Source organism: Rhineura floridana, chromosome 2 (assembly GCF_030035675.1).
Source record: "Rhineura floridana isolate rRhiFlo1 chromosome 2, rRhiFlo1.hap2, whole genome shotgun sequence".
Classification (NCBI taxonomy): Eukaryota; Metazoa; Chordata; class Lepidosauria; order Squamata; family Rhineuridae; genus Rhineura; species Rhineura floridana.
Window position 1 is genome coordinate 66,203,888 of NC_084481.1, and position 13,552 is coordinate 66,217,439.

Here is a 13,552-nt window from a genome sequence, read left to right on the forward strand (position 1 = left end):
TGACCATGGTATCCTTCTGGGCCGACTTGGTGAGATGGGTATTGGAGGCACTGTTTTACAGTGGTTCCGATCCTATCTCCAAGGTCACTCTCAGAGAATAGCATTGGGTGACTGTCTTTCCGCCCACTGGCAGCTGTGCTGTGGGGTGATGCAGGGTATCATCTTGTCCCCCATGCTGTTTAACATCTATATGAAGCCCTTGGGAGCAGTCATCAGGAGCTTTGGGGCAAGGTGTCAGCAGTATGCTGATGATACCCAGCTCTATTTCTCCATAACATCTGAATCGGGAGAGGCCATGCAAGCCCTTGACCGCTGCCTGGACTCGGTGGTGGGCTGGATGAGGGCCAGTAAACTGAGTCTTAATCCTATCAAGATGGAGGTGCTGTGCGTTGGTGGTTCCTGAGTTTGGATATTTGGTCAGCTGCCTGCTTTGGATGGGGTTGTACTCCCTCTGGAAGAGCAGGTCCGTAGTCTGGGGGTGCTCCTGGATCCATCTTTGTCACTAGAGGCCCAGGTGACCTCAGTGGCTAGCAGTGCCTTTTACCAGCTTTGGCTGGTGAGACAGCTGCGGCCATTTCTGGAGTGGGATAGCCTGACCACTGTTGTCCACACACTGGTAACCTCTAGGCTGGATTACTGTAATGCGCTCTATGTGGGGCTGCCCTTGAGGTTGGTCCGGAAGCTGCAGCTGGTGCAAAATGTGGCGGCGAGACTGCTCACTGGGGCAGGGTATCACCAACATGTTACCCCGCTGCTGAAAGAATTGCATTGGCTGCCCATTTGCTACCAGGCCAAGTTCAAGGTTCTAGTTTTGGTGTAGAAAGCCCTATACAGCTCAGGACAAGGATACCTGAAAGACTGTCTTATCCCTTGTATACCCAGTCGATCACTGTGCTCTGCAGGGGAGGGCCTCCTGCAGATACCATCTTATCAGGAGGTTCGTTCTGCACAATATAGGAAATGGACCTTTAGTGTGGCGGCACCTACCCTGCGGAATTCCCTCCCTTTGAGTATTAGGCAGGCGCCATCTCTGCTATCTTGTTGGCGCCTTTTGAAAACTTTCCTCTTTCAACAAGTCTTTTAGGTTGAGACCTATCCCAGTCTGCGTCTGTGTTAGAATTTCTTAATATATTTTTTAATAATGTTTTAACCCTTTTTTTAAAGTTGTTTTTTAAAAATGTTTTAATGCTGTTTTGTTTTAATGTATTTTAAGATCTGTTTTTATGATGTTTTAACGTGTTTTTTGCACATTGTTTGCCACCCTGGGCTCCTGCTGGAAGGAAGGGCGGGATACAAATTAAATAATAAACAAACAAACATATAAATAAATAATAAAATATTTTATTTTTAGAAAAACGAATTGCTTCCTTTTTATTTACTTTGAACAATTTGAAATTGGTTGGAAAGTAGGTACATAGTATAAGGGAGAAATCCAAATCCAAGATCCACTGGGATGAGGGGGGTTTGGAATAGGCAGATCTCTAGCTAAGCCTGCTGTAGTTCCCCATCCCTTCTTAGCTGTAGATATACTTTTGTGAGTCTTCCATCGCAGCTCAGCCAAGTCCTGAAAAAGGGGGGGGTCTGGGGATGTGGCAGTGGCAGAGGGAGTGGTAAGGGAGAATTACTCCTATTCCAAACTCCTTTCAGCTCAGTCACATGACCTCACAACCCAGAGTTTACACTGGCAAAAAGAGTGGTGTTAAGTCAAACTCTGTTTCAGACTTGTTTTCCCTCTGCCAGGCTCAGGGGCCAGCTCAGCTGACAATAGCCCCGCTCCTGAAAGGAGCTTGGAATATGGTTAACCAGTTTAATTTAGGCTGCGTAAATTACACTGGGTTCCTATAGTTTACTCTGTAAAACAGGACTGTGAATTTATGACATGGTTAGTGGTTTCTAAACCAATTCTCAATTTTGTATTGGAGGAATTGTATTTGTATTATAATTTATTATATTGTATGATAATAATTTGTATTATAAGGAAAAACATCTAACACTAGAACAGCAGTTCTGTGAAATGCTTTCAAAACCATTCCTGCCCCCAACCTTGGCAGGGTACCATTTCATATGTGGGTTGCTTCATTTATACCATTTAGGTGACCCAATACTTATAGAAGCAGGTTTTCAAATAATTATTAAACATTTGCAAAAGAAAAAGCTAAGAACTGTCTTTCAATTTTCATCATCTGTAAATCTGTCCCTAAAAAAAAAAATGCAGAGCACTGATTTAATCCACAGTGGCTTTCTTCTGCTTTCTTTCTTGTATTAATATGCACTGTCTATTTACTATCTCTATTTGACCTAAGGATAAGATCTATAGACTAATGTGTAGAATGCCCATACTTATAGCAGGAGATGGAACAATCCAGGCCCACCAAGGACCATCTCTTTCAATATGAATCATGCCTGTTAATTAAGCTCAGCAGAAGAAGCCTAGCACAAGGTTCTCCCTTTCCCCCCCCACTCTCCCATCCATATATTAGGATTGGTGCATGGTTTAATATTGTACTTCTCATGGGGGACCTCTATTTCAAATGTAGGGAGGATTTCCTCAACCTAAGTTTAGAGATTGTTTTAGAAAGTAATGGAGAGCACTTGTATTTAAAATAATGCTTACTGATGTTATCTGAATTGGTTTTACATTATAGAATACACCTACTAACCTATGCTTTATAGACTAGTTGATTATTTTAGATATAACTTGTTTTAATATTTATTTAATTGGAACAAAGTTGCAAACGTGACAATGGATTCCTTATTATTGTAAGCTGTTGAGATAATTTTTGTTTAGGCACAGTTCAAATTTAATTAAGATAAAAAAATTACTCCGTTACAAAAAACCATCAACAGTTTAAGTGCAAACTTTTTGAATCAACAAGGTGATATTTATTAGGAAGTTCACTTACTAATTCATATTGCTAGAATATCCATTGTGATTCTCTTTCTTCCTGGACTTGGTTTTTTAAAATAAAATGTTTCTAGCTAGATAAGGCATATCCAACAAAAGATACACCTTCTGAAATTCTGTTGACCTCTTGATAAGAACACTTAATTGTCAGTTGTTCTTTCTTATTCCTGAGGTTAAAAAGAATCCCTGAGATATGTCCATACAGCCTGTATTTTATGTGAATTTCCCAAGGCTGAGTCACCAAAAATGAATTACCTCATGGAGGTGATATACTGAGAAATCTGCTTGTCTCCTATTAAATTGCTGAGCTGAATAGGAATACTGTCAGCACCACCAGGAGCTCACCTGCCCTCCTGACAGAAGGCAATATTCTGCAACAGAAGATGCTGTTGAATAGGAGAAAGAGCCAACTCACTGAGCCAGCTGCTGATGAAATACACAAATTCAGTGGATATGGCTATGTTGAACTGGTCTTGCAATTGTTCTAGTACCTGTACAGATCACCACTCGCAACATTCTGAAAAATAAAGTAGACAGCTGCCCATGCAAACTGAGTCTAATTTGATTATTTTATCTAAGGCCTGGGAGGTAATATTTTCCATTATTATTCTCTCCAGAAATTTCATCAGGTCACTGGGAAGGAGAAAGACGGACCTGCAGACTGCACAGTTGTCCACGTGAAGACCAAAGCAGTGTCATAACCAAAACTTTAATGAAGCCACTTTAGTGCACTTTTGTGAGGAAAGTGACTAACAAATATAAATACTACTAATTATAACGGCACCTGGTGTGTACCATAAATTGTGTGCCCCATTCTGTACTGCTATTTAAATAAGTTATAAACAATCAAACCAAAAATATAATTTGCAGGACAGTTATTTTTTATTCGAAATCACAGTATTAATAAACTCTTAAAATACATACACAAGCTGTCCACCATATCTTCCCTCAATCCAATTCACAAAATAAATGCAATCATTAAGTAAAAAATAGATATTTATTATTGACAGAGTGTCCACTATTGCTTGCTTGCTTGCTCTTTTGCAAGGTCACAAAACAAATACTAAACAAGACCAAACACACCTCCTCAAAGTAGGAAACACTCCCTGTTGCTTCTCTGGTTACCAGAGAACATGCTAAAAGCTATGAGGAGAACTGGACTTCAAGGAAAGAGCTCTGAGCATGCTCAGAACAGATGTATGCTATCACATAGCGCAGGGATGTTCTTCAAGGTTTTCAAGCAGTCCTCCCTAACTTGTTATTGTGGCGCTGGATAGCTCTCATAACAACAGAGGGAGTAGGCGGTCAGGATGTGCTAGAATTCCACCTAATTCGGATTTGGTACATTAATTCACTTATTCTCAATAGCTGAAAATCAGATTTTAATGAAGTGAATGTCCACTGCTATTTTTTTTAGAATCCGCCTCTAAAACATTGATTGTAAGAATGATAATTTATTCAAAATATCTATTTTAATATCAATATTTTTTCTGAACAAAAAAAGATGGATCGGTAAAAGCAGCAGCTAATGGATACAGAACAAACTCTAATTGCCGCCAGCCTGTTAGGTTGATAGAATGCTTTTGAACCAGCATTGGCCAATGGATCCCATCCCTAGAGGGAGCCTGCCCAACAGGGGCTGAAATGCCGGCAGTCCTACTAATATTCAAATAGCAGTCATGTGGCTTTTCTGCCCAGAGACACATAGGAGGGTCCCCAGTCGCATCACCCTAGTTATGCTACTGGACAAAAACAATGAGTACTATCTGGTCCTCATTGCTAGGCAGCACACATTGGGTGTGGGAGAAGGGAGAATAATTTCCCCCTATTGTTACAATGATACTTCCAAAGAGCAGCATCATATTAAGTCAGCCTTGTAAATAACTCTGTAAAAAATTACTAGACTGAAAAAATGTTTCCTTGTCTGTTCGGGGATAGCAGAAGAGGGTTGAAGAGCTCCAACCCTCCTGCAACAATCTACTGCACATCTATGCTTGTAACATAATTGGGACAGAGTACTCTCTCTGTCCTTCACCAGCCCACTCGCTGACATACAAGGAGTTATATGCACTCGCCAGCATGCAGTTCCTTCTCACTTATGTCTACTAGGCTAGTACTTAAATACAAGGCAGTGTTATTATATATTAATATTTCACTTACTGCCTTGGAGGAGATATAAATATTTTATATAACAAATAATACATTGCCACCTATTCACCAAGCATTCCATAAGAACATAAGAACATAAGAAGAGCCTGCTGGATCAGGCCAGTGGCCCATCTAGTCCAGCATCCTGTTCTCACAGTGGCCAACCAGGTGCCTGGGGGAAGCCCGCAAGCAGGACCCGAGTGCAAGAACACTCTCCCCTCCTGAGGCTTCCAGCAACTGGTTTTCAGAAGCATGCTGCCTCTGACTAGGGTGGCAGAGCACAGCCATCACGGCTAGTAGCCATTGATAGCCCTGTCCTCCATGAATTTGTCTAATCTTCTTTTAAAGCCATCCAAGCTGGTGGCCATTACTGCATCTTGTGGGAGCAAATTCCATAGTTTAACTATGCGCTGTGTAAAGAAGTACTTCCTTTTGTCTGTCCTGAATCTTCCAACATTCAGCTTCTTTGAATGTCCACGAGTTCTAGTATTATGAGAGAGGGAGAAGAACTTTTCTCTATCCACTTTCTCAATGCCATGCATAATTTTATACACTTCTATCATGTCTCCTCTGACCCGCCTTTTCTCTAAACTAAAAAGCCCCAAATGCTGCAACCTTTCCTCGTAAGGGAGTCGCTCCATCCCCTTGATCATTCTGGTTGCCCTCTTCTGAACCTTTTCCAACTCTATAATATCCTTTTTGAGATGAGGCGACCAGAACTGTACACAGTATTCCAAATGCGGGCGCACCATAGATTTATACAACGGCATTATGATATCAGCTGTTTTATTTTCAATACCTTTCCTAATTATTGCTAGCATGGAATTTGCCTTTTTCACAGCTGCCGCACACTGGGTCGACATTTTCATCGTGCTGTCCACTACAACCCCAAGGTCTCTCTCCTGGTCGGTCACCGCCAGTTCAGACCCCATGAGCGTATATGTGAAATTAAGATTGTTTGCTCCAATATGCATAATTTTACACTTGTTTATATTGAATTGCATTTGCCATTTTTCCGCCCATTCACTCAGTTTGGAGAGGTCTTTTTGGAGCTCTTCGCAATCCCTTTTTGTTTTAACAACCCTGAACAATTTAGTGTCGTCAGCAAACTTGGCCACTTCACTGCTCACTCCTAATTCTAGGTCATTAATGAACAAGTTGAAAAGTACAGGTCCCAATACCGATCCTTGAGGGACTCCACTTTCTACAGCCCTCCATTGGGAGAACTGTCCGTTTATTCCTACTCTCTGCTTTCTGCTTCTTAACCAATTCCTTATCCACAAGAGGACCTCTCCTCTTATTCCATGACTGCTAAGCTTCCTCAGAAGCCTTTGGTGAGGTACCTTGTCAAACGCTTTTTGAAAGTCTAAGTACACTATGTCCACTGGATCACCTCTATCTATATGCTTGTTGACACTCTCAAAGAATTCTAATAGGTTACTGAGACAGGACTTTCCCTTGCAGAAGCCATGCTGGCTCTGCTTCAGCAAGGCTTGTTCTTCTATGTGCTTGGTTAATCTAGCTTTAATCATACTTTCTACCAGTTTTCCAGGGACAGAAGTTAAGCTAACTGGCCTGTAATTTCCGGGATCCCCTCTGGATCCCTTTTTGAAGATTGGTGTTACATTTGCCACTTTCCAGTCCTCAGGCACGGAGGAGGACCCGAGGGACAAGTTACATATTTTAGTTAGCAGATCAGCAATTTCACCTTTGAGTTCTTTGAGAACTCTCGGGTGGATGCCATCCGGGCCCGGTGATTTGTCAGTTTTTATATTGTCCATTAAGCTTAGAACTTCCTCTCTCGTTACCACTATTTGTCTTAGTTCCTCAGAATCCCTTCCTGCAAATGTTAGTTCAGGTTCAGGGATCTGCCCTATATCTTCCACTGTGAAGACAGATGCAAAGAATTCATTTAGCTTCTCTGCAATCTCCTTATCGTTCTTTAGTACACCTTTGACTCCCTTATCATCCAAGGGTCCAAGTGTCTCCCTAGATGGTCTCCTGCTTTGATCCATTTCAATCGGGTTTTAGGCCCGGTTTTGGCACTGAGACAGCCTTGGTCGCCCTGTACGATGACCTATGTCGGGAAAGAGACAGAGGGAGTGTAACTCTGTTGATTCTCCTTGATCTCTCAGCGGCTTTTGATACCATCGACCATGGTATCCTTCTGGAGAGGCTCGCGGAGTTGGGAGTTGGAGGTACTGCTTGGCAGTGGTTCCGCTCCTACTTGGCGGGTCGTCTCCAGAAGGTAGTGCTTGGGGAACATTGCTCGACACCGCGGGCTCTCCAATATGGGGTCCCGCAGGGGTCAGTTTTGTCCCCCCTGCTTTTTAATATCTACATGAAACCGTTGGGAGAGGTCATCAGGAGTTTTGGAGTGCGTTGTCATCAGTATGCTGATGACACGCAGCTCTACTTCTCCTTTTCATCTTCTTCAGGTGAGGCTGTCGATTTGCTGAACCGTTGCCTGGCCTCGACAATGGACTGGATGAGAGTTAACAAACTGAAGCTCAATCCAGACAAGACTGAGATGCTGTTGGTGGACGGGTTCTCTGATCAGATGGTGGATATATACCCTGTCCTGGACGGGGTTACACTCCCCCTAAAGGACCGGGTTCGTAGTCTGGGAGTCTTTTTAGACTCTTCCCTCTCACTTGAGGCTCAAGTAGCCTCGGTGGTTAGGAATGTGTTTTACCAACTTCGGTTGGTAGCCCAGCTACGTCCCTATTTGAGTAAAGAGGACCTTACATCAGTGGTACATGCTCTGGTAACCTCACGTTTGGATTACTGTAATGCGCTTTACGTAGGGCTACCTTTGAAGACAGTTCGGAAGCTACAACTAGTGCAAAATGCGGCGGCCAGATTGCTGACAAGGACCAAGCGGTCCGAGCATATAACACCTGTTCTGGCCAGCTTGCACTGGTTGCCAATATGTTTCCGGGCTAGATTCAAAGTGTTGGTATTAACCTATAAAGCCTTATACGGTGCGGGACCACGATACCTTGCGGAACGCCTCTTCCGATATGAACCGGCCCGTGCACTACGTTCTGCTACGAAGGCCCTCCTCCGGGTTCCAACTCACAGGGAGGCCCGGAGGGTGATGACAAGATCTAGGGCCTTCTCAGTGGTGGCCCCCGAACTATGGAACAGTCTCCCTGAGGAAGTATGCCTGGCGCCGACTCTGCTTTCCTTCCGGCGCCAGGTCAAAACCTTCCTATTCTCTGAAGCATTTTAAGTTACATTGATCTAATTTTAATAATGTTTATTGTATTGTTGATTGTATTTTAATATTATTCTGTTATTCATTGTATTTTTATACTATTTTATGTTCACCGCCCAGAGAGCTATCGCTAGTCGGGCGGTATATAAATTTAATAAATAATAATAATAATAATAATGTATTTATAGAATTTTTTGTTGTTGGTTTTTATGTTCTTAGCAATGTGCTCCTCAAATTCTTTTTTAGCATCCCTTATTGTCTTCTTGCATTTCTTTTGCCAGAGTTTGTGTTCTTTTTTATTTTCTTCATTCGGACAAGACTTCCATTTTCTGAAGGAAGACTTTTTGCCTCTAAGAGCTTCCTTGACTTTGCTTGTTAACCGTGCTGGCATCTTCTTGGCCCTGGCGGTACCTTTTCTGATCTGCGGTATGCACTCCAGTTGAGCTTCTAATATAGTGTTTTTAAACAACTTCCAAGCATTTTTGAGTGATGTGACCCTCTAGACTTTGTTTTTCAGCTTTCTTTTTACCAATCCCCTCATTTTTGTGAAGTTTCCTCTTTTGAAGTCAAATGTGACCGTGTTGGATTTTCTTGGCAATTGGCCAGTTACATGTATGTTTAATTTAATAGCACTGTGGTCACTGCTCCCAATCGGTTCAACAACACTTACATCTCGCACCAGGTCCCCACTGAGGATTAAGTCCAGGGTTGCCGTCCCTCTGGTCGGTTCCATGACCAACTGATCTAGGGAATAGTCATTTAGAATATCTAGAAACTTTGCTTCTTTGTCATGACTGGAACACATATGCAGCCAGTCTATGTCCGGGTAGTTGAAGTCACCCATTACTACCACATTTCCTAGTTTGGATGCTTCCTCAATTTCATATCTCATCTCAAGGTCTCCCTGAGCATTTTGATCAGGGGGACGATAGATCGTTCCCAGTATTAAGTCCCTCCTGGGGCACGGTATCACCACCCACAACGATTCTGTGGAGGAGTCTGCCTCTTTTGGGGTTTCGAGCTTGCTGGATTCAATGCCTTCTTTCACGTATAGAGCGACTCCGCCACCAATACGTCCTTCCCTGTCCTTCCGATATAGTTTATATCCAGGGATAACCGTATCCCACTGGTTTTCTCCATTCCACCAGGTCTCAGTTATGCTCACTATATCAATGCTCTTCTCTAAGACCAAGCACTCCAGTTCTCCCATCTTGGTTCGGAGGCTCCTAGCATTAGCGTACAGGCACTTCTAAGCAGTGTCTCTCTTCAAGTGTCTTTGGCACTTGTGGTTAGGCCTGTGGTAATTTTGCTCTTCTGAATTTATATCCTGTGCCCCTGCTCTCACAATGCCTACTTCTAGACCTACCCCTTTTAAAATTTCATCATTTCTTTGGTTTTTATCCCAGGGGGGAGGTTTATTCCGAACCGGACCTTTCTCAGCTCCTGTCAGGTTTCCCCCCTCAGTCAGTTTAAAAGCTGCTCTGCTACCTTTTTAATTTTAAGTGCCAGCAGTCTGGTTCCATTCTGGTTCAAGTGGAGCCCGTCCCTTTTGTACAGGCCCGGCTTGTCCCAAAATGTTCCCCAGTGCCTAACAAATCCGAACCCTTCCACCCGACACCATCGTCTCATCCACTCATTGAGACTGCGAAGCTGGGCCTGTCTGGCTGGTCCTGCGCGTGGAACCGGTAGCATTTCAGAGAAAGCCACCTTGGAGGTCCTGGCTTTCCATGAAAGACATCTTGTAATGCTAGATTTGTCAGCATTGCATTTCACTGTTCCTCCACACACACCCAAGGAGTACATGGTACAAAATACTTCCAACACACCTCCTGCTCTCTGGAAAGTTATGAAACCCTTAAATATACCATGACTTTGAAGGGCTGGTCAATTAGAATACTATGTGTATTAATAAACCTTAATTTTTAACCAAGAAGGACAACATTTTGCAAGCTGAATATATTATTAATATTGAGAAAATGTGGATTTATTTGCAAAATGTAATGTGCAGTTTGGCATAGTTTCTAGCAAAGCCCTTTACCACTGGAGGTCCTGTTTTCTTCCCTAGTCTATCTCATCATATACTTCCCAGATATTTTCAAATATACCTTCACAGTCTAGGCAACAAAATAATTTCTTCAAACAAATAAGTCAAAAAGCAACTTGAAAGTAAGTCCCACTGAACTTATTTCTGAGTAAATGTGCATATGATAGGGCTGTAAAAAAAAAACTCTCCTAAGACTCTTAGGATACATAATTCTGCACTGAGGCTCTGCGATTCAGATGAACAGAATACACTCAGATCTCAGCTAACAGCTGCCCATTGTATAAAGTTGAGTACACTTTTAAAAAAAGGAAGGGAGGGAGAGGAGAGGAAGCACATAATTCTTGGCATTTTTATTGGTCCCCCTTTTAAATGAATGCTTCTCACAACTGGCATAGCTAGCTTTTGAACTATAAAGCCTCACCAGAGAATTATAGGAATGTTTTTTCACAACAACAGCATGAATAGATCTTTGAGCTACATGAGCACTTGGGTATTTCTTGAAAGGGTCAGGACAAAGCACGAGTTAGGCCTGACATTGGTACATTCAACAGCACTTAAGAAGTGTGAATGCAGTCAATTTGGAGATCGTTTTATACACCGCTGGAGTTTTCAATAGCGAATATGTTCAGATGGTACTGAAGGAGCTTAAGTGTCAAATGAGTGAAGCTCCAAGACCTATCCTCTTCATCTACTACCTAGACAGTGCTGAATTAAAAGGATAAAGGACTACATGCTGTTCCATAATCTGGGGCCCCATGCTAACTCTGACATCTGTTCCATACTCTCTTCTCTTCTCTTCCAGCGTTCACGTAAGATGTCACTGAAACTATATAAATTATGTCATGCCATGGTCTGCATGCTAGGCAAGCTAGCTATATATTAAAATGTGCCATAAATGTGGGCATTTGTTCCTCTTCTGTCATCTGATATATGAACTTCAACAGTATTAAAACGGCCAATCAATAGGAAACACAACCAATCTTTTGCAAAGTAGGTAGCAGTCTCACTCTTTAACAGATGACAGTTTCAAACAATTATAGAAAAGCTGAAGCTCCAGTTGGGGTGGGGCTTTAAGCTTAGAACAACGGTTAAATCAGCCTGGCTGCAAGGCTTAATGGTCAAAGAAGGGTGCAGTTCCCCCAATATTCTTTTTTTACAAGCACCCCACTTCTCACTCCCTATCTTCAGCAACAGTATCTCCTGCATGGGCAGATAAAAAAGTGAAAATGTATTGTTTAACAGATTGTTCAGTGTATGTCAAAGTTTAACAAACACAAACATTTCCTACACAGCAGCCAATCTACATTTGCAATCAACTTCTTTGGGCTGTAAACACACTAGTTGCCAGATCAGCATTTGCCACACCTGGAGGGGGAATGAAATGGGTTGATCTGCCGATCAGTTGTGAAATCTCTGTGTAAAGCTGAATGTAAAACAAAAATGTACTCAAGTTGCTCCCACCAAAGGGTGGCGTTTGACTAACATTGTGTGCCCCCATTTTCAGAAACGAGAGATAGAAACGCAGAACAGTGAGTGTGTTTCTACCCATGATTTAATCTGAAAGCATGGTTGGCGACATTTGTCCTCAATTCATTTTCACAAAAGTGACAGACTACAATCAAGACCATGAGGGGTTTTGTTTGTTTGTTTGTGGGGCAAGGATGTTGCAACAATCATACCTTCTCTTGACCAGCCTTTGTTATTCTTGGGATGTCAAACAGCTGTCCTGTATAGTACTGCACACCACTAAACAGAATTATGGCAACAGAGTCCCCTTCCTTCTCAATTACAGCAAGGATATCTTCGGTTCTTAATATCTCCTCCCCCTGAAAAAAATTTAAGCACATATTTTATATCAAGCCTGGCAATGTTGAAACCATCATTTCTTGTTTCATAATCTATTTTTTTATCTTGTGCCTTGCTGACGTCACTAAGCGATCAAAATCAAATCTTTAACATGGCAGTAATCTACAAAAGAGCCCTGGTGTAACCTTTGAGTGGGTGATTAGTAACATAGATTCAGGGTGGTATTTTTTAAAAACAAAGGCTGTTCACTTTGTTTCATTATATGCTTTGCTTGCCTGAACACTTCCAAGACCACCTTAATTGGTTATTTCTTTAAAAAAAATGTAAATTCCAATTCAAAGAGCATACACAGAGGTGGACATGCCTATGACTGTTGTGAGCTTCCTCCAAGGAATCATGGCACAGCTTGTTATTAATGATGCATTATCAACAGAAGATTCAGTCTTCCAGTCTAAAATTACACATTTGCAATTGAGAACAGGAATTATGGTATCACTGTAGGAATGCATTACAATTGTCTATACACATGCTACATTTCCATCTTCTATCTTTCTTTATGTATTATTACATTTTTAACCTTTCACAAGATGCGATAATGGGCATTAACTCAAATAGCTTTAAAAATGCACAGAAGATACATCTACTTCAATAGCTATTAGTCATGATGACTATATAGAACCTCCAGATTCAAATATGCCACTGAATACCAGCTTCTGAGGAATATCATCAGTAGAGGGGTATTGCCTTTAAGCCACACTTTGGGCTCACTGAAGTCACTTCGTTGGCCAGTGAAGGAAACAGGATACTGGTCTGGATAGACTTTTGGTGTGAACCTGCTGAGTTCTTCCTATGTGAGTCTCTGTTCATTGTCTCAAGGGTCCTCCGTGTCTTATGAAAACTTTTTTTGAGAGCTGCTGCAGTGTAATGACTAATTGTTTCACAGTAGAAATCTCAACCTCAGTCATGAAGGCTGCAATCCAATACACACTTAACTGGGAGTAAGTCCCATTGAACCCAATGGAGCTTATGTCTGAGCAGATATGTATTAGACTGCAGCCCAAGTGGTCTTAGATGCCCTAGCCACTATGTCTCAGTGCTCTTATCTCCCTACCACCAGTCTGCAATATGGAAAATACTGACCTACCTTATAAGGTTGTTGTAAGGATTTCTCACCAAGAGTGCTGTGGAAATGCCAAGTATTTTTCCCACTCTTTTTTTTAAGAGTCATAACAAATCATTTTGACTACTGAGGTCAAACTGAAGAATTTGCAGAAATGTTACCCTTGTTTTACGCTACTGGGAAAAGGAGATGCTGCAGCATTATAACCTTAAGGGAAAAGTGGTGTCAATCACTGCATTTTGTGGCACTCAGCCAAATGAAGATTTTAGTTTGCTGTTCTAAGGCTTAGAGAGTTTGGCAATCACTGGC

General features: G+C 42.0%; 1 protein-coding gene across 7 annotated transcripts in view; it reads right to left on the bottom strand.

The window, feature by feature from the left end:
- Window positions 1–13,552, bottom strand: part of KYNU (kynureninase) — a 191,134-nt gene that overhangs the window by 65,672 nt on the left and 111,910 nt on the right. For all 7 annotated transcript variants that reach the window (XM_061608871.1, XM_061608872.1, XM_061608873.1 and 4 more), the window contains one exon: window positions 11,997–12,143. In XM_061608871.1, coding sequence (XP_061464855.1) covers window positions 11,997–12,143 — 147 coding nt within the window. The remainder of the gene's footprint in view (window positions 1–11,996; window positions 12,144–13,552) is intronic.